Source organism: Notechis scutatus, chromosome 11 (genome assembly GCF_049901735.1).
Source record: "Notechis scutatus isolate UNSWTSFEM ecotype Mainland chromosome 11, rNotScu1.2, whole genome shotgun sequence".
Taxonomy (NCBI): domain Eukaryota; kingdom Metazoa; phylum Chordata; class Lepidosauria; order Squamata; family Elapidae; genus Notechis; species Notechis scutatus.
In genome coordinates, this window is record NC_142019.1 from 11,063,597 (window position 1) to 11,084,068 (window position 20,472).

Sequence of the window (20,472 nt, forward strand, 5' to 3'; positions counted from 1 at the left end):
AAGTTCTGGAGAACCAGTAGCGGAAAATTTGAGTAGTTTGGAGAACTGGCAAATACCATCTCTGACTGAAGATTTTGCAGTATCCTTTCCCTGTCATGCTCACCAAGCCATGCCCACAGAACCAGTAGTAAAATAATTTGAATCCCACCACTGAACAGGACCCAAAAAGCAGCTCTGAAATACAACATTTCTTGACAGACTTGAGCATCCTAAGACTATAAGTGATCCCCTTTTAAAGGGAAAAAAGTTTCAAGTCTTTTCCTCTCAGTGCCAAATTTGACTGCTGTTCAGTTCAGATTCATTGTTTATGCCTCCTTCCATTCCATGGCTGACTGACTGCTTAATCCTGCATGTATTTAAAACTGATTAAATCAAGAGCCAAGGAGGATTTTTTTTAATGATACAAATGTATTTTGCAACAGATACTGTCTCTGAATATTCCCTCTAGGAGGAGACAGAATAGAAAATTAGAGATGGATGAAAATTTCCTTCAGCTGATTAGCTCGATAAGAATGTACTTTAATTTGCACCTTCCTTCACAAATGGGATGTTGAGATTCTTTTTAAAAAGACACATGATAACCAAGTAAAAGAGAAAATGAAAGAAAAGTGAAACCGACATATTTATCAGCTACAGATCAAGGATTTGAATACTTAGCTCTCAAAAGCTACTGCATGAATTTCAGTGCATTTGTGATAATGAATAGGAGATATACTTTTCCGCCCCCTCTTTTCTTCAGTAACAGATATTATGAAAGGTGATTGTTGCATCGTGGGAAAAGAGACTCGGACCCAGTTGACTTTTTCTACTCTTTATTTTCCTCTAGGATCTGAACCCAGAGAAACCGCAGCAGCCTTTTTTGTAGCCGGCTGCTCGCGGCTCGTGGCCAATGACGGCTCTTCAAATCTCCCGCTGCCATGGACCAACCCATCATAAGTAAGTATGCAAATATATAACACACCTCCCCATGTGGTCCAGTCTAACCAATCCGTGCCCTGCCTATATTATGTAGTCACATAGGTAGGCGGGGCTCTTATGGTTCCTACTGGACCTGTGCAACTCAGTCGTGAGTTCACCTCTGACCTGTTCAAACAGGGTTTCTGTTTCTCCTGTCCTCTTCCGTGGAACCTCCTGGAAGGTAGAGTCCATGCCACTCCCACCAGGCCTTTCCTGGCTGGTTGAGTCGGCTTGGCCGCTCCCACCAGGAGTGGCTTCCTGATGGCTCTTCGAAGCCTGCTCCAGTCTCCCCAAGTTGTTTTCTTCTGTGGTCTCAGGTACGTGTTTGTGAATTCTGATCGGGGCTAATGTTAGTATTGGTTGTTGTGTAGTTGTTAGGGTTTGTTTTGTCAATTATTTTATTTGTGGAGGGTCTCCCCCTCCCCTTCTGTTTCTGTTTGAGAGGTCTCCCCCCTCTCTCTCTATTTTCAGATATTTCGTGGAGGTCGCTCCCTTCTAGGAACATGAGGAATCAGTCGACGTACGATTCCCAGTCCTTGGTTGTTGGGTTGAACGGTGCGGGTGGCGAGTTGTTCCTGGCCATTTCGTCTCGCTCAGTCTTTGTTGCCACGTGCTCAACTGGGCTCCTTTGTCTCAGTATCCCACCTTCGTTGCCAGTGTTGCATCATGGGGAAAAAGACTTGGACCCAGTTGACTTTTTCTACTCTTTATTTTCCTCTGGGATCTGAACCCGGAGAAACCGCAGCAGCCTTTTTTGTAGCCAGCTGCTCGTGGCTCATGGTCAATGATGGCTCTTCAAATCTCCCACCGCCACAGACCAGCCCATCATAAGTAAGTATGCAAATATATAACAGTGATGATGCTGTTAAACATTCTGGGGATAACTGTATCTTCTAAATTTGGCAACAGAGGCAAGCGTTTCTATCAGTGGATTTGATGAGAACTTTCTAACCATTTGCAAATTCCTCAGTTGCCTGGGATTTCAGCATAATGTGACCATTTCTTTTCCCTGCATCCATTTTTATTTTTTGTTTTGTTTTTAAGGGTCAATGGAATGGAAGTGTTCTGGGAAATCTAAAGTACTGGAAGAATTACTACCATTTAACTAATGAGTTAAAACCTGGCATTAAGTTTTAACTTACTACCAGTAGGTTTTAACTCATTAGTTAAAAACCTAGCATTAAGGTTTAACTGATGAGATCATTATAACTAAATAACCAGAATGAGAATTATATCTATTTATTCAATCCCTTGAAATACTGAACCCTCTTTTCAATGAGGGAATTGTTCAAAAAAATCATTTTCTTTCTCTTTCTCTCTCTCCCTCTTCCTGAAAGTGGTTCTGAAATTTCTTCCTTAATAGAAAAGAAAGAATGTATGTGTCCTTGTATATGACAGGGAGAAAAGGGGAAAAACATGGGAAATTAAAAGGGGAAAAAAGTGAATGAATGTACAACTCTCATATATTAACCAAAAAAAGAATTAGAAAAGAAGAATTAGAGAAAAGTGGAATCAGCAGAGATCTCTTATGAAGAAACTACTATTTCATACTTGGGTCTCATCAAATGACCACCCTGCCCATCCTGGATTAGTAGGAGAAATATTAATAGTTATTTGTCAAATCCCTTTCCATTCTTGAATTTTTTAGAAGCTTGGGCTATGAAGAAGCAAATAGGAACAAAAGCCCAGCCTATCTCAATTTTGTAGTTATAATAAAACTGACTCAACCTTAGCCTGAAACTTTTACATTCCTCTAGTATAAGGAGCTACCTTATAAAAGACAACTGTACATAGTATTAGCTGAGAGCTGGCAAACTATCAATTCCTTTCTCAAACTGATCAATTTTAAATACATAGCCCTTTAGAATGGAATATATTTTAGATTATTCTGATTGAGGCATATCTTTCCAGTGTAATAACTTCCTGAGGGGGAAATATATAATTGTTTTATAATTTAAATCCTATCTTAGCCCAAACCTGTTATCTCCAAAGGACATAAATCTCCATGTTGCTAGGTCTTTGTAATAAGAATGTTCCAGATAGATATCACAGTTTTCTCATTCATGGAATGAAAATATTCATGGAATTGGAGCAGGGGGAGCACAATATTTCAACCTGCTCAACCAAATCCTGGGAATTTCTTTTTTTAAAAAATAAATTTTATTAAGTTTTCAAATTTTAAAAACATAAAATAAAACTTTATACATTGTTATATCTTTTGTATCTCCTTACATTTTTCAGTATATGTATTTACTTATTCCTTTACCATTACATCTTACTCTTGCTATAAATCAATATCTTTTATCCTTACACATCAATCTTCTTTATGGTATATTTACATATTCCCTCATTCTTTTTCTAATTGCCATTTTATTTTCTTTTTATTTCTAAACCACTCATATCAGGTATCCCAGGCCATATAGTAAATTGAGTCTTCTAAGTCTTTTATTTTCATCGTTAGTCTGTCCATTTCTATACAATCTATTTTTTTTTTAATAACCATGCCTTCTGGTGGAACTCCTTTTTCTTTCCAGAGTTGTGCGTACAAAATCCTTGCAGCTGTTAATATGTGTAACATGATATATTTATCTGTTTTATTGCATTTTTGTGTTATTATACCTAATAAAAAAGTTTCCAAATTCAATTTTCTGATTCATGATTTCTTCTAGCCATTGTCTAATTGTATTCCAATATTTTTTCACTTCCTGGCATGTCCACCAAGTATGGAAATAAGTGCCTTTTTCTTTTCCACATTTCCAACAGTTTGGGTCTGAGTTAAACATTTTTGCCAGTCTAGCAGGAGGAAGGTGCCATCTGTAGAATGTTTTATATTGATTTTCCCTGTATGCTGAAGATGTAATTAATTTATAATTTAATCCCCACATTTTCTCCCAATTTTCCAGGTCTATATTATGGCCAATGTTTTTCGCCCATACCACCATCTCTTTGACCACCTCCTCTTTCATTTTAAAATCTAGTAGAAAGTTATATATTCTTGAGATCTAGTAGAAAGAGATATATTCTTTTCCATTTCTTGTAGAATTTTATCCAATTGTTGCTTTTCCATGCAGAAACCAAATTGTTCTTTGTCCTTTTTGTATCTCGCCTGAATTTGCATGTATGGCCACCAATCTATCTTTATATTTTGTTGCTGTAATTCTTGTCTCATTTTTAATCTTCCTTGTGTGTCTAATAAGTCTTTATAAGTCCTCTTTTTTCCCAGATCCATTGCATTTGGGTAGATTTGTGCTTCCATAGTTGACAACCAGTTTGATATTTTAGTATAATGGTTCTTTTTAATCTTATTCCATGTCTGAATAAAATAATTCTCTAATCATGTGTCTCTGAAAATATGCATGCTGCTTACATTTCCCATCCCATAAAAAACTATGCCACCCTCTCTGCAAGTCATGACCCTCTATCAACAATACTCTTCTATTTTCCAGGTTGATCCAATCTTTAATCCATACCATAGCCACAGCCTGGTAATACATTTCCCAGTCAGGGAGTCCAAAGCCACCCCTTTCTCTTTTGTCCTGTAATAATTTCATTTTTTATCCTGGTTTTTTTCCCATCCCAAACAAATTTACTTATTATTTGATCTAATTCTTTAAAAAAGGTTTTATCCAATCTTATTGGTACAGTTTGAAAAAGATATAGTAATCCTGGGAATTTCTTAACCATACTAATGTATTTGCCAATAAATAATCCAGATATGACATATGAAATTCAACCTGTAGAAGAAGAACAGACAGAGCTGAAAGGTGGAGTTAAGCATATTATCAGCTTAGAATCATTGTGTTCCCACAAGCATTCCAAGTCTAATCCCTGATGAATTCAGTTGACTCTTATCTGGTGCCAATTTATTGTTGAACTTTAATAGATCAAATACTTGTGCATAGGCTTGACTATGTCTTCTATGCTGCAATCTTATGAGTGGCCCTGATTCCTTGCACCTGATACAACAATAAGTAAAATGCTTGGGAAGAAGGCAAAATAGTTAATAAAATTCCATCCTGAATAAAAACTCTATTAAGATTCTACAAAATCAGGGATTAATAAAGAGTTGACCCCAGCAATATGGAGTTGTCTTAGCAACAGTATGGAAATTGTCTATCGATAATCCTGTGATTCTTCAAAGTATCTTCCAACCAAATATTAATCAATTTTAACCTTGCTTACATTTTTGAGATCCACCAAGGTTGTTTCAATATCATTTAGGATCAGTTGGATGATTTTAAATGTTTCATAGCTGTTTCATAGTTCATTGTATGGGATTTGTCAGTAGTGTCTATAATCGAGTTAAACATTTCATTTTTAAAAACCAAGCCTTGAAATTTCTCAAAAATATTTAGAAGAAATGAAAATGTCTGACTATAAGTATGTCACTTTTTAGTCTTATAATTTAAGAATGGAGACAATTCATTATAAATGTTATTCATATCTAATGGACCTCTCAAAGAATATTAAAAACATGGACATCAGATTTTTGTGAGGGCTCTCTGTCACACACACATATATTCTGCCATTAAGCTGAAACACACACCCATATTGCAATCCAATCAATAATATTCACAGTTAAACTGATAAACTAAGTGGGTTGTCTGCATGTATACACACAACATTCGTATACATACAACATGGACACTTGGTCCCATCTCTGTATACTGTATTTCACCTGGAATTCTGAAAGTGTCAATTTTCACCCATGAAATGAAGAATCTTCTTGGACATCAACTAGGAAAAACTAGTCTTGGGGACTTATATGCTTTACTTTACCCTACATATTTACTCCCTTACCTTAATGTATCTCCGTGTCTGCAGTGTTTGGCAGCCAAGTGCTGAAAACAGATTGCACTGGCAGCAACTCTTTGCCACTTTTAGTTAATCTACTGCATTCTCCCTCTCCTTCCCTCTTCTCTTTTTCTTCTGTCTCTTTCATATGCATATATCTCCATCTTCACTACATTTATTTACCACAATTTATAGCCTGCCTTGTTCCCAAATCTCTGGGCAGCCTAATTAAAAGAATTATAGTAAAAAAAGTAACATAAATAAACATTAAAACATAATTAGTCATGAAACAACATTAAAACATCATCATTATAGAAAAACAATTCGGGGATAAAGCATTGCAGGCTGCAATTCTACATTCCAAATCCTCTAATCAAGAGCCAGTCTTTGTGACTTTCTTAAATTACAGGTGTGCAAGGTGTCTACAAGTTTCAGAAGTTGGGGTGTTCTCTTTCCAGACCCAAAAGCTTATCAGTGCTTTTGGCTCTCTGCCAAGGGATGAACAAGACAATATACTACACATTAGAAAATTCAGGAGAAAACTATTGGATACAAGGGTTGCAACTGAGCCACTGATCTTGTTTCAGTAACTCCTGACTCCTGATGTTCCAAAGGGCAGGAACCTTCACCCAAATCACTTGCTCCTGAATTTATCTCTTTTAAACTTTTTGCAGCGAATGCAATGGTATCTGAGAATGACCTTTGGAGACAACAGGAAGAACCACAGAGGCAAGTGGTAGCTGAATCCCCAGAAGGAATGGGTGGGTACCAGATGTCTCAGAAGGAACCCTCCCTAGGAAGAGATGCATTTTCAGATTTGCAAAAATTTATTAATGTAAGTGTCAGATGGTGCTCCATTCAAAATCCAAGAAAGAAATACTTAGACCCCATTAATTAGAGAAAAGATATCTTTTACTGGAAGTCAAGTGGTAGCAACAAAAGAATTCTGAATCTGAGAAAATAAGCGCGTAAATCACATATACAAAGTGATGGCAATGTTCCCACCCCCAATAGTTCAATTGGCTCATCCAATTAAAAGTTGTGTATATCATCATGTGGGCATCTCCAGATGGTGATGAGGCCTCTGTCCATTGACCTTGACATAGTTTGATAAAGAGTTGTGGCTGCGCATAGCATAGGATAGAAGCCTAAGGAAGAACCTTCCCCCCTCAACTTATACAGTTTTGTTTTGTAACACCTCCAGCTTGCTTCCCATAACCATGTCCCCCCTCCTCCCCCCATTACTTATGACAGCTGAAAGATGCCAAGCAAAGGAAGAAAATCTTGAAGGCTGATGGTAAGTTTACAATAAAGTATTGACCTAGTATTTTGTGGTGTCCTTTTTATCTGGACTACCTTACAAGGTTGACAGAAGGTGAATTCACAGTATCTATTCCTCAGCCAATTGAACAGAAAGGGTAGATCCCTTCCAGAAAAGATGATTAACTCAATTCTCCTGGGTCTAACCCTTTTTAGGCTTAGACTAACTGGCATTTTAAAAATTACAACTGATAGCCAGTGCAGCATCCCAATAAAGGTGTTACCTTGCTCCATGGCACTTACCTATTAGCCTACAAGCTCCTGCATTTTGTGCCAATAAACTTCAAGGGCAGTCCCAAATAAAGGATTTACAGTAACCTAGATGAGACATAATGAGGGCATGAGTTACCATCCCTAAAACTTTCCACCTCAAGTAGGACTTCAACTATGGCACTAGGCATAGCAAGGTAAAGGCATCCTGGCCACAGATTCACCTATTGTTATGGTAGTAGTTGTAAGTCCAGAAGAACCTACTGGTCATGGACCTGCTCCTCCAAAGAATGAGATCCCCTACAGATCAAGAGAACAGGTCGCCAGAGAATCCAAAGGTGTCTAGGTAAACAGTGATCCAGTCTTCCTGAGCCTCAGTTTTACTTTCTTTTGTTCCATCCAGTTTCTGGCAGCCTCTATGTAATTGGAGAAAATATTCACTGTATCAGGATTCTGGCAGTTGCCCCATCTTTTCCCAAGCCTAAGGTAGCCATGACTGAACAAACAAATAAATAACATACTGTTTGTGAGATAATATGGAGAGTGCTGAACTATACAATGTCCCATGTTGAAGTACTCAGACTTCTTTCTTATTAAGGATAACTGGAACTTCCCACTTGGAAAGTAAGGAAAGTATACCAGGAAAGTTGCATTCCTTCCATTCATGGCCCAGTGGTCATTCCCAAGAGTGACTAAGTTTCGGTTCAGTTTTAGTCTGCCAGGGATTCAACTGGTCAGTTTTTTCAAGGATCTTCTACTGCAGAACCTTCTCCAGCAGAGCATCAGTTCAATACTAATAATTTAATAATAAATTAAATAACTAGTTTGGTAATGAAACGTCCTCAAACAAGCAAACAAGCTCAAAGAACACCAAGGACTCTTAATAATTCAACCCTAGCTACACATTTTTTTTCCTATTGGAACACATCAACATGTTCCACACACACCCTGCCAGCTCCAGAATGGAAGCAATGTATGTTATTATGTGCCTAAGGAAGTGCCCCAAGTTTTAACTGAGAAGCTCTTTAGAATACTAGACTTCTTACATTATTCATTATGTAGAAGATCCTTACTATACAGCAACAATGGAAAGAATTATTACATTTGTGTTGCATTGATGAATTTCCAGCAAGCATGGAATAGCTCAGAAGGGAAATAATAGGTGGTTGTTTTTGTTTTTGAGTTAGTACATCAAAAATGACTTGGGAACTTATAGCACTAATTCAAAAATGCAGTTCTCAAGGTCATATTAAAGATATGAATACTCTCTCTCCCCCTCCCTCCCCCTCCCCCTCTTGCTCCTCATCCTTTCTCCATCCTGGTCTTCCTCTCTCTTTTCCCTTCTTAATTATTTATTTTGTACTTCAAACTCACCCAAAGCTCTGTGAGGCATCAAAGGAAACAGCTTTCAGCTGCAAAAAGGTTATTGCTTGCCACATACCTAGCCAGCCACAGGACTGCTAATATATTAAGAAGAGCAAGGAGGCAGAGATTTTGGGTCACAGCAGGCAGCAGCCCTTGAGCCCTGGCCTTATTAACATGGGAAAAGAAACAGATTTAGCTTGGGTCACTCTTAATAAAAGGAATCCAAATAGCAAAGGTTGGAACGTGCATCTCCTTCAAAGAAGAATGATCCAACGACACAAGCCTGACAGCAGTTTTGATAGGCCCAACTCATCCAGAGGAAAAGTTTTAAAAAGCTGATATAAAATTGAATGGCAATGTTTAACTGTGAGATATCTTTGGAAGCCCTGCTTGATTGAAAAGAAAGGTGAGGAGAATGTAAAATAAGGTGGCAATGCATTCTCAACATTTCAACCTTGTGTCAAACCATTGGAAACAGCAAGAAAAGCCAGTTTTGACTTAGGGTGGATTTTAGCCTTGCAAGGTGACTATTACTTCCAGATCTCTGCAGTTTGTTCAGATCACATAAAAACATCAGAATTTGTCTAAGATCAGAAAAGGCTGCCCCTTGAAAACAAGTCACCACCTTTCAATTATGGTTTGGGAAAATCATACTTTTTCTCAGCATCTGATCATACATCTGGCAGATTGGGCATTCCTGAGTTAATTTCATGGCAAAGTGTGATGGTCCATGCAATTATAATGGCCTACAATTAACAGATTAACAGAGTTGGAAGGGACTTTATATAGTAGGTCATCTAGTCAGCCCCCCACACGCCTAAGCAGGAGACCCTATACCATTTCTGATAATCCAATCTCTTCTTCAAAGCCTCCAGTGATGAAGCTCCCACAACTTTGGAAGGCAACTTCCGTTCCATGGGTTGATTGTTCTCACTGTCAGAAAGTTTCTCCTTATTTCTAGGTTGAATCTCTCCTGGATCGGTTTCCATCCATTATTCCTTGTCAGGCCTTCAGGTACCTTGGAGAATAGCTTGACCCCCTCCTCTCTGTGGCAGCCCCTCAAATATTGGAACCCTGCTATCATGTCTCTCCTGGTCCTTTTCTTCACTGGACTAGCCAAGCCCAGTTCCTGTAACTGTCCTTCATATGCCTTAGTTTCCAGTCGCCTAATCATCCTGGTTGCTCTTCTCTGCACTTCAACATCTCTTTTTTATAGTGTTGCGACCAAAACTGAATGCAGTATTCTAGATGTGGTCTTACTAAGGCTTTATAGAGTAATATTAGTATTACTAATGTTACTCTATAATAGTATTAGTACCTCACTTGAACTTGATCTTTTTGAAAGCTTCAGTAATCAAATCCTGAATGGACCCTTCAGGACCAACCTGTGGAATTTCTAGGAATAAAACATTCATTCATTAAATTTATTTTTCACCTTCCTTTCATTACAGAACTCAGCACTATTCATGAAGTCCCCAGGTATCCTGCCTTTGAGGCATGGACGAGGAAGGATCTGCTTAGCTTCAAGAAATCAGAGGTTAGAGAACTTGGTGACTCTGTAGAGGTAGGAAACCATGGTCCTTTAGCATCCCTCATCAGTGGTGTGGCTAGAAATTGTCATTCAAGAATAAGTGGAGAAGGAGATGGGTTTGCATGCACAGAGATGAGATGGTACACCCAGCAGATATAGACTGAAAGGCTCACATTTTAGATGCTTTCATGCTTGTTCTGCAGACTCATGGCACATAAATTTCAGAGGTGATGCTTAAGGGAATACACTCCTTAACAGAAAAAAAATAAGGGGCGGGGGGAGAGAAGGGGACGAATTTCCTTATCCTTCAGACAGCCTTTTCCAGATAGAACAGGCTAAATGGATTAATGCTTTAATCCCCTTTGAATTTCAGTTTTAGGTGAAATATGATGATATTTCTTTAAACATTATTTTGGGCTGTGCCACTTATATCTTAATGCAAGCCACAAACAGAAAACTTGGTAAGCAGGAAAATCCCTTATGGAACACAAAAAAAGAGGGGGAAGAGGGAGGGAGGGATAAACACAAGCAAAGAAACTTCTCTCTTCACTGCTGGTGTTCAGCACTACATTCAATTTTAACCCTGTTTCCAGCAGGTGCAATTTCAGCCACTCAGGGATCACAGCGACCAGGACAAAATCTATCTATACTTTCAATCAAACACTTCTAAATTCCCTTTAGATGCCTAAGGGCAGAAGCATTTTGTAACCATGGGACCTTCAAGGCTGAAAAACAAGCAGATAGAAGACTATTGGGTCAAAGTGAAAAAAAGGAAAGGATCAAGATTCAGATTTGGAGAGTGATGTATCTCTGGGTCAGGTTTCCTGCATACAGTCTGCTACAGAATTTTGTTATACCTATGGCTTGTTAATACTTTGCAATAAATACACTCATTGTATCTGCTTATTCTAAATTATGTTCAGTCAGGTGTGTTTGGCAAGGGGCTGGCAAAAAATGAATTCCACCTCACTTTGTAACATTATTATCCATCTTTCTCTTTTCAGACTCAGCCTTGGGATATTATAGGGGGAGGATAGGAAGAGCTTGGGGGCAGAGTCAAAAGAGGAATCAGCCTGGCATCATTACATTCCCATCAATGTTCTAAGTCCAACTCCTCTTGAATTCCATTAACTCTTATCTAGCATCAATTTAGTGCTGACCTTAGTTGATTAGATTTTTGTGCACAGGCATGAGCACTAAATCATCTTAATTAGAACTCAACATATGGTCCTGATTCTTCACACCTGACAGATATATCTGCCAAATCCTGACACAATACCATGAAATGCCAGAATAACACAGTGAGAGATTCACTTTAAAGAAGAGCATTATTAATCTTAATGGGAGGGTATTTTACGAACCAACTAGAGATGTTGAGCAGTGAAGTTCTTTACAGAAAAGAAAATGCAAGGAAAAAGCTGATAAAGTTGAAAGGTATATTTTACCTCAAACATCTATGGAAACCAAAATTATTAAGACAAAGAAAAGTATGATAGTTGTCCAGCCAGGACTTTGTCTAGCCTTACCAAAAATCGAAGAGCTGGAATGGGGAACTTTCTGCAACCAAAGTATTTGTTTTATTATGGGGTATCTGCTGTGAAGAAGACACAGGACTAAGAATCTGTTTCCCTTCCTTTCACTCCTCATAAAAATAAAAAAAACCTCTTTGCAAAATACCCTCCGACACCTTTCCCCCTCCAGCTGTTTAGCATTATTGTCCCATTAGTTGTTGGCAAAATTTGCAATGGCCAAGGAAGAACATACCACTAAATGGGGCAAAGGCAGGCCAAACTTTGGAGAAATGATTAAAGCTTTTGAACTATCCTTGAGAGGACCTGCCTGCTGCAAAATCACATCCTGCCAAAACTTTCCGATCTTAGCAAAGGACATTTTGAAGGTATTTAACACAGAGGTCTAGTCGATACAGAACAAAGTACTCTCCCAACTTCTCCTTCCATGACATCACAATATTAACAGGGAAAGAAAAAAGGGGAGGGGATCTCTTCAGAAGAGCAACAGGAACAACGTGTCTCGAACTATAGTTGTCACTAGTAAAGCAGCAGATGAAGTGATGAGTTGCTTCTTCTTTCCTGGGTTCCACTCTCTTCTCTGCTTCCACCAAAGCTCCAGAGCAGAGTGGTAGGACAGGGTCAAATCTGGCTGCTCACCAGTTAGAAACAGAAGTCTTCTTCAGAGCTGGGAGAAAAAAGTATCCATCCACCTCTGCTGGCCTCTGCTTTTGTTTTCGTACTTTCAACCCTTTAGGGGAGATTCTTGGATTTCTCTATCCATGTCCAAAAAATCTGCTTCTTGATCAGAGCAGCTATCAGTGTTATAATCCACTTCATCCCCACAGGGAAGTTCATCATCGGTCTCCAGGCTGCAGTTGTTGTTGCTCCTGCCAGAGATTCACACACAGAAAGAAAACAGAAGATTGAATTGGATGGAAGCAAAAAGAGGTTCAGTCTCATCTTGTAAACATCCAAGCACATATTGCAAATTCTAGGCTCAGTGGATAAGGAGAAGATTAGTATAATGAAGCCAAAGACAACAAAAGCCAGTCCTAGTTTTCCTTTTTAAAGCAGCACACATACACACAACACAGATATATATATATACACATAATATATACACATACACTCCCAAGAATGACCTGCTTCTGCTGCCACCAGACTGGATGTTAAGGTATATTGTGAGATGTTTATGCAAATGTTTTGAGTTCTTGTATATTCAGTTTTGAATACACAAAATTGTTTTGTATAAAATTTCAAAAAAAAAATAAAATCCTTCCCCTGCCAAAGAATAAAGCAACCCTCCTATTTGCTCTCTCCTTCTCAAAATGTTTGAGACCATCTTTTGAATTTCTCTTTTGATTTTTTAAAGCTTATTTTGTCATTGGGGGCAGTGGTGGTATTCAAATTTTTTAGTACCGGTTCTGTGGGTGTGGCTTGGTGGGCATGGCATGGCTTGGTGAGTGTACCGGTTCTGTGGGTGTGGCTTGGTGGGCATGGCTTGGTGGGCATGACAGGGGAAGTATACTGTTAAAATCCCCATTCCCTCCCCACCCCTCTAACCTGCTTTCCAGCTGCCTTCTCCTGTGCAAGCAAACAAAAGAAGACCCAGATGATCGGCTAAAACTCAGGAGTCAGCAAATAGATGGAGGCAGGGCTAATGAGAAGTGGCATTTGCCAGTTCTCTGAACTACTCAAAATTTCCGCTCTCAGTTCTCCAGAACCTGTCAGAACTGGCTGAATACCACCTCTGATTGGGGGTACAAAATTGCTAGGTTTCCATTGTTGCTATCTATTTGCTTCCCTTGGAAGCCTCTTTGACTGTCCATAATCATGGGTGGAGTTCTCCATCATAACATCTTCCCTTAGGAAGGAAGGACATTCATGGAGTCCTTAGGTTGCTGGAGAGAAGACGATACAGTGAAAACAGGACATCTACACACCCTAACACTCCAGTTCTGAACATTTCACCAACAAATTTCTATGGAGATTCTCAGTCATCCAGGTCATGGTTGTCTCAAAGATGCTTTTTCAAAAGGCAACTGGACCTTGTTTTTCCTTTCTTTTCTCATTCAAGAAGTTCCTTCAGAACTGGAGAGAAACAATGAGAAGCAAAACATTTTCAAGGAAAATCGAAGTCCAGTTGCCTTTTGAAAAAACACCCTTGGTATTTCACCAACAAGCTTTCTTCCCTTTCATAGTATAATTTGAAAACAAAAGCCCCTTTTGTCACATTGACTAAGTGGCAGAGAATATGCAGGAAAACTGTTTGCCATGGCAACAGTTTATAGCATTTGGAGGAAAACTTGAAGATAAAAGGTTATGCATGCTGTCTTAAGCATCTGGAGGAAAAGTGAAATATAAATCAGTTAAAATTATTTAGCTCTTTATCAATGCTGAAATAAATAGCATTGTTTTCGAAACTCATATGATACCACCATTTTCTATTAGTGATGCTTTTGGTATCTTGAACTTCTCATCTGACCCATGGAATCTTCCACTTCCAAATGTAATTTTTAGGGGCAAATCTGGTCATTAAGAGTGAGCTTTAGTGAAAAGAAGTTGAGATGTTTTTCTTCAAGGAAAATCAAAGAAAGTCTTGTTGCCTCTTGAAAAAAAGCACCTTTGGAACACCCATGTCCTGGATGATTGGATATCTCCATAGAGAGATATTTCACCTTCTTTTCCTGAGCAATTTCACCTGCTGGGCTTTCCTCAGAATTAAGAAAGAAAATTTCTCTTAAGTAGAAAGTTTGTCACAAGTGAGCCCCCTCCCCCCCGCCCCCCCCAAAAGTCCTGTCACCACTGGAAAAAAACAAGACAGCTGGAACTCCATTCTAATATACAGTATTATTCTGGGTCATCAATGCATCATTTTGCAGAGGTTAGCTGACCTGCACATTTAAATCTAACATCCTGTAACTCCCATCTAGTGCGGTTTGTAGTAGTGTCAGAGCAATCTGCAGCTTTAGGATGTGATAAATAGAATTCCTTGTTTTCATTTGTCATTTGCATATTTATTGAGCAATGACTTGATCTTAATTAGTTCTGCTTCAAATGTGTCTGTGTGCTGGCTAGCTGGTGCTTCTTGAAAGACTGTTTTGCAAGAGAAGACTTCCATATTCTTGACGACATAAGCAAAGATGAATCTGCTATTTATTCAGAAATCAACCATTTTTCTCGCATTTGCTTTCAAGCAGGTCTTCCTGTTCTGTTAAATGTGCTCAAATTTTCGAAGCCAACCATCCAGATGAATTGCACAGAGGATATCCTAAACAGCCCCAATTTTCTCCTAATAATATGAAACAACATATTCACGCAATGTTAGCCATTTACTGGCTGCTGAAAGCATTGGGAGATGTTGATCAATCAGGAAGGGGGAAAAAAACCAAATTCATGTTTTTACATCAACTATTATGAGTTCAGCACCTACCTGAAGTTTTGAGAATATTATGGTCTCGCTTTCAAAAACCAGAACAAGGGGGCAAGATAAGAGTGGAATGGCCTTTCATAAAATGTCTTTAATGGTGGGCATGCAGCCATTTAGGAAAGTTTACATGAAAGTTCTACACGAGAAAACATGACTCTTTGTATACCCAAATATGAATTCTTATGTGGACTCTTTAAAAAGATGCAAAAATGGCTCAGAGTAAGAAGAGATTGGATAACCATTTGTTTGAAATGTATAGGGTATCCTGCTTGAGCAGGGGGTGGGGTTGGGCTTGAAGACCTCCAAGCCCCCTTCCAAATATGTTATTGGCATGTCACTCAAAGGCCAAGCTTGACTTTTACTGCAGTTGGTAGAAGGCAATGACTTCATTAAGTGTAAGGTAGCCCCCTCTTCTATATATGCAACCCAACAGGACAGACACAGAGTTCAAAGGATAATTAGGACTGCAGAAAAAAACAATTACTACCAGCCTGCCTTCCATTGAGGACCTGTATACTGCACAAGTCAAAAAGAGGGCTGTGAAAATATTTACAGACTGGTGGTGTGATTCAAAAATTTTCACTACCTGTTCTGTGGGCGTGGATTGGTGGGCATGGTGTGGATTGGTGGGCATGGCATCGATTGGTGGGCATGGCTTGGTGGGCATGGCAGGGGAAGGATATTGTAAAATCTTCATTCCCACCCCACTCCAGGGGAAGGATACTGCAAATCCCCATTCCTTCCGCATTCCACTAACCTGCTTTCCAGCTCCATTCTCCTGTGCACAGCAACAAAAGAAGACCCAGTCGATCAGCTGGGACTCAGGAGGCAGAGAATAGATGGGGGTGGGGCCAGTGAATGGAGGTATTTGCTGGTTCTCCAAACTATTCAAAATTTCCGCTACCGGTTCTCCAGAACTGGTCAGAACCTGCTGAATACCACTTCTGTTACAGACCCTCACATCCTAGACCTAAACTGTTTCAATTCCTACCCTCAAAATGACGCTATAGAGCATTGCACACCATAACAGTTAGAAACAAGAACTGTTTTTCCCCCGAACATCATTACTCTGCTAAACAAATAATTCCCTCAACACTATCCAACTATTCAAGGAACAATGGATGGAAACTGAACAAGGAGAGATTCAACCTGGAAATAAGGAGCAACTTTCTGACAGTGAGAACAATCAACCAGTGGAACAGAAGTTGCCCTCGGAAGTTGTGGGAGTGCCATCACTTGAGACCTTCAAGAAGAAATTGGGCTGCCATTTGTCAGAAATGGTGTAGGGTCTCCCTCTTGGGTAGGGGGTTGGACTAGATAAGGTTCCTTCCAACTCTGATTATCTGTTAACTATTAATCTTCTCATAGTTCCTATCACCCATCTCCTCCCATACAGACTGTATGACTATAACTTTGTGGCTTGTATCCTTATGATTTATATTGATTGTTATCTAGTATGATTGGGTTGCTTACTTGTACCCTATGACTATCATTAAGTGTTGTGCCTTATGATTCTTGATGAATGTATCTTTTCATGTACACTGAGAGCACTTGCACCAAGACAAATTCCTTGTGTGTCTACTCACACTTGGCCAATAATTAATTATTCATTTATCACATGTCTTGGAATAGAGGTAGCCCAGGTTCACTGCATGTATCATGTAGTTTTCTAGAGTTAAGGAGATCCATACCTTCCCAACTAAAACTTTCCTATTGCTGTCAGATTTTTTTCCTCAAACAATATCAGCTCTTTTTATATATTATTTTAAGCATGACTCAAGTAGATATGGATATTGATCAGATGGATGGATGCAGTGGTTAGGGATACAAATGGAACAGAAGAGGAGAAGATATTACTAAAAAGTAGTTTTATCAGTTTCTGGTAATTCAAATGTAGCAGTCATTTTTGTATCATCTTGCTTTTCCCCCCTACTTTTTTGTAATTTAATATTTCAGTGAAATATGTAAATAATAACAAGAACATTAAATATTAATATTAAATATAAATGTTAATAATATTGATATTATAAGAGCCATGGGGGTGCAGTGGATAAAATGCAGTACTGCAAGCTACTTCTGCTGACTATCAGCTGCCAGCAGTTTGGCAGTTCGATCCTGACCAGCTCAAGGTTGACTCAGTCTTCTATCCTTCTGAGGTCAGTAAAATTAGGATCCAGATTGTTGGGGGCAATAGGCTGACTCTGTAAACCACTTAGAGAGGGCTATAAAGCACTGTGAAGCAGCCTGTAAGTCTAAGTGCTATTGCTATTATATTGTATACTGAATATAATATTAAGTACAGTAATAAAAAGATAGGCTTCAGTGATAAAGTGAGTAAAACATATTAGACTCTCTGTCACTCGTTGTCTTGGAACAACGGTGTCTGGAGACAGTGTCAAAATCTATAGGGTCGCAAATAGCTGTTCTTCAAGATCTACTTTGATGCCCCTATGCACCCACCATCTTGCAGGCTTGGATTTCCCACCTGCAGGGACACCTCTTCTTCAGAGTAATGGATGCCAGAACCTAACAGAGAGTGTCACTTGATGGCTGATCTACCTGGCCAGGTTAACACAAATGAAGACAGACTGCTGATTATTTCTCAAGAGCAAGGATGCACAGTCTCATTCTCTATTCACATCAAGCCCACCAGGAATACAATGTGTCCCAATTTTTCTCCTATATATCTGAACCAGTTGTTTCTGACTTAAACCAGCTCAAGTAGTGGCATCCCATTTGCCTCCTATACTTAATTTCTGTGTAGGCAAATGCCTTCTCTTTAGTTGACTCTTGGGCACTGGGGCAGGAATAATACCTCATCATTTCCAATGATTGTACCCCAGCCTCCATGGCTCTCTTCCATTCCGCTCACTAGAAATTTCCCTTTCCAAGTTCACTAGAAGTTATTTAGTTCTGATCTCTCTAAAAAGGTCATTAATCAGTGGTGAGATTCAATTTTTTTTACTATCGGTTTTGTGGGCGTGGCTTGGTGGGCATGGCAGGGGAAGGATACTGTAAAATCTCCAGTCAGAGGTGGGATTTGCCGGTTCTCCAAACTATTCAAAATTTCTGCTACCGGTTCTCCAGAATTGGTCAGAACCTGCTGAATACCACCTCTGTCATTAATGGTGTAATAAGACAATGGATCTGTCTTCTGTTTTAGAAGTAAACTCATGAAATAACACACCTATCTTCTCTCCCGCTCTCTTTCTCTTTCTTCATTGATGGATCAATGAATGATGGGCAAAAATTCTGCCACTTTCCCATTTCTAGCTCAAGGGGGAGAAAAAAATTCCACAGCCCTTTTATTTATGTTCTTTCCGTAAAAATGATTTTTTAAAAATGTTCATAAAATAGTGTTGTTTTTTGTTTTTGTTTTTAACCAGTCCAGGAAAGGTATAAAAAGGGAGGGGAATCTATAAATCAGGATCCAGACACAGAATCCTGACATGACTGTGGTTGATGCAAAAGGAAAGGTTTGAAATCCAGACAGGAATTTCCAAAACTGGCTTGAATTCTGCCCAATTTCCATATCAGAGAACAGCAGATTAAAGCTGTAATGTCTAAAATAAGGGAAAATATTACTTTAATGCCATAAGGCTATGTATGACTTATGGTATTATGGTACATACATATGACTTAATCCTTGTGGGCTAGGGACAAGTGGAAGGCAACACCATGGGGACATGGCAGGAAAAAAAAAAGGATATCCTAAGGTATATTTGTACCCTGGTTCAGCTCAGTAGAGAAAGGTCCAAGATGCTGGGCAGCTAAACCCATTATGAAGCAATTATTTTTTCTTCTTGTTTTAACGACCCTATAATCCTTTGCATCAGGGTGGAGTCAGGGGGACCGAATGGAACTAAGCGTTCGCTGGCCAGATGCCCTTCCTGATGCCTACATGGAGCTCACAGCAAATAGTTTCTATGAAGCAGCTATTTAATAAAGCTTTTGATTTGTGGGATTTTGAAAAGAAAATCACCAGGGGAAAAAAAGTTAGACCACCATTTATGCCTTGGACTGCTGATATATAAAAGAAAGACCTAGAAATTGATGTTTCAATAAGTCCCTCGTCTGTGCTTCTGAGTACTATCTAATACTCAAGTGTAGCCTGTGTTTTTATCCTGGAGTTTTACTTGTTTTCACTCCAATTGTGCTGGGGCTCCTATTCTTAAATTTTTAATGCTGTTCTTTAGGTTTATAAATGGTCTAGCATTCAAAACAATTTTTTGGATGAAAGAAAAATAACTTCAGATGATAGCCAAGAGTGTAATATATTCTGGATGGGGAATGATGAGCAAAAATTAGATCTGTGCTTTTGAATACTCAGTGATGTATTCCGTTTCCTACAGTGCATAATAATTATATTGTATTATATGGATATTTTGCAAATACCATTATAAACAATAGTGCTGAACAATCATGTCTCTCTGTTTGTTTGTCTGTCTGTCATCTATCTATCTATCCCTCCCTCCCTCCATCTATCTATCCTTGGCTGCAGATATTTTATATGCTTTTTATCTTATATATTGTATTATGTTTTTTCACTTGCTTTTAATTGTTGTAAACTGCCCAGAGTCATGTATTCGATTCAATTCTATAAATTGAAGGAAGGAGATGGAGGGGAAGCTGAAGCAGAAGGAATTGAGTGAACAGTGAAGGAAACAGGTAGATCATACCCATCCTCTTTTTGGGATTCAGCAGTAATAAATATCCTAGCTAATTCTCCATAGTGGCATCATTGTTAACAAAGCATGAATTAAAAGTATCTCCTTTTTCTGTTTTCTACGACTGCTAGACTAGCCTTTTTTTTCTTTTTTTTCTCCCTTTCCCTTTGTCAACTTCAAAGAAAGAGTGTAATTCATTGTTAAGAGCTCTGGTCTTTCCAGAGCTCCCCAAAGTCATTTCTAGCCACAATGTTCATAACAGATCCAGACTGATTTAAATCAGACTTTTTTTTATTTTTAAAAAAAGAAAGTTACCATGATGAAGCAAATGGAAAACACGCCAGAGAAGGAAGGAAGACTTAGAAACCTAAGTGATTGTCTTCTAGACCACTCTCAGTTTTCCCCACTATTATTTAATTAGAAGGCAGCTTTCAGCCATGTTTTTATGAGGCAAACCCAAATTGCAATAGATAAAAAGAATCATGAGTTTGTGAAAGATCAAAATTTTATGGAAGACAGAAAAGTGCAGAAAAGCAAGACTACCCTGCCCTGAATTGGATGGTTTCTAATATCATTTTCCTGAAACCTCTGTCAGATAATCCTAACCTAGCAGAACCACATTTTTTTTGTCTTCCTACCTCTGAAGAAGATTGAAAATAATACCAATAATATGTGTGATTTAAAAGA

General features: G+C 38.7%; 1 protein-coding gene and 1 long non-coding RNA gene across 4 annotated transcripts in view; one reads left to right on the top strand and one right to left on the bottom strand.

The window, feature by feature from the left end:
- Positions 1-824: 824 nt before the first annotated feature.
- On the top strand, positions 825-11,063 carry LOC148129702 (uncharacterized). Of its 2 annotated transcripts, none has more exons than XR_015750797.1 (3): positions 825-936; positions 10,098-10,183; positions 10,859-11,063. It is a non-coding gene; the product is annotated as an uncharacterized LOC148129702 (long non-coding RNA). The 2 variants fall into 2 exon arrangements; XR_015750796.1 differs by lacking the exon at positions 10,859-11,063 and adding an exon at positions 10,771-10,810.
- A 535-nt stretch (positions 11,064-11,598) lies between these two features.
- AGBL1 (AGBL carboxypeptidase 1) overlaps positions 11,599-20,472 on the bottom strand; it is a 449,484-nt gene continuing 440,610 nt past the window's right edge. The window contains exon 23 of one of the 2 annotated variants that reach the window (XM_087972790.1): positions 11,599-12,572. In XM_087972790.1, coding sequence (XP_087828916.1) covers positions 12,431-12,572 — 142 coding nt within the window. In that variant the 3' untranslated portion in view covers positions 11,599-12,430. Of the gene's footprint in view, positions 12,576-20,472 lie in introns of both variants that reach the window. The other variant, XM_087972789.1, reaches the window with a different exon arrangement.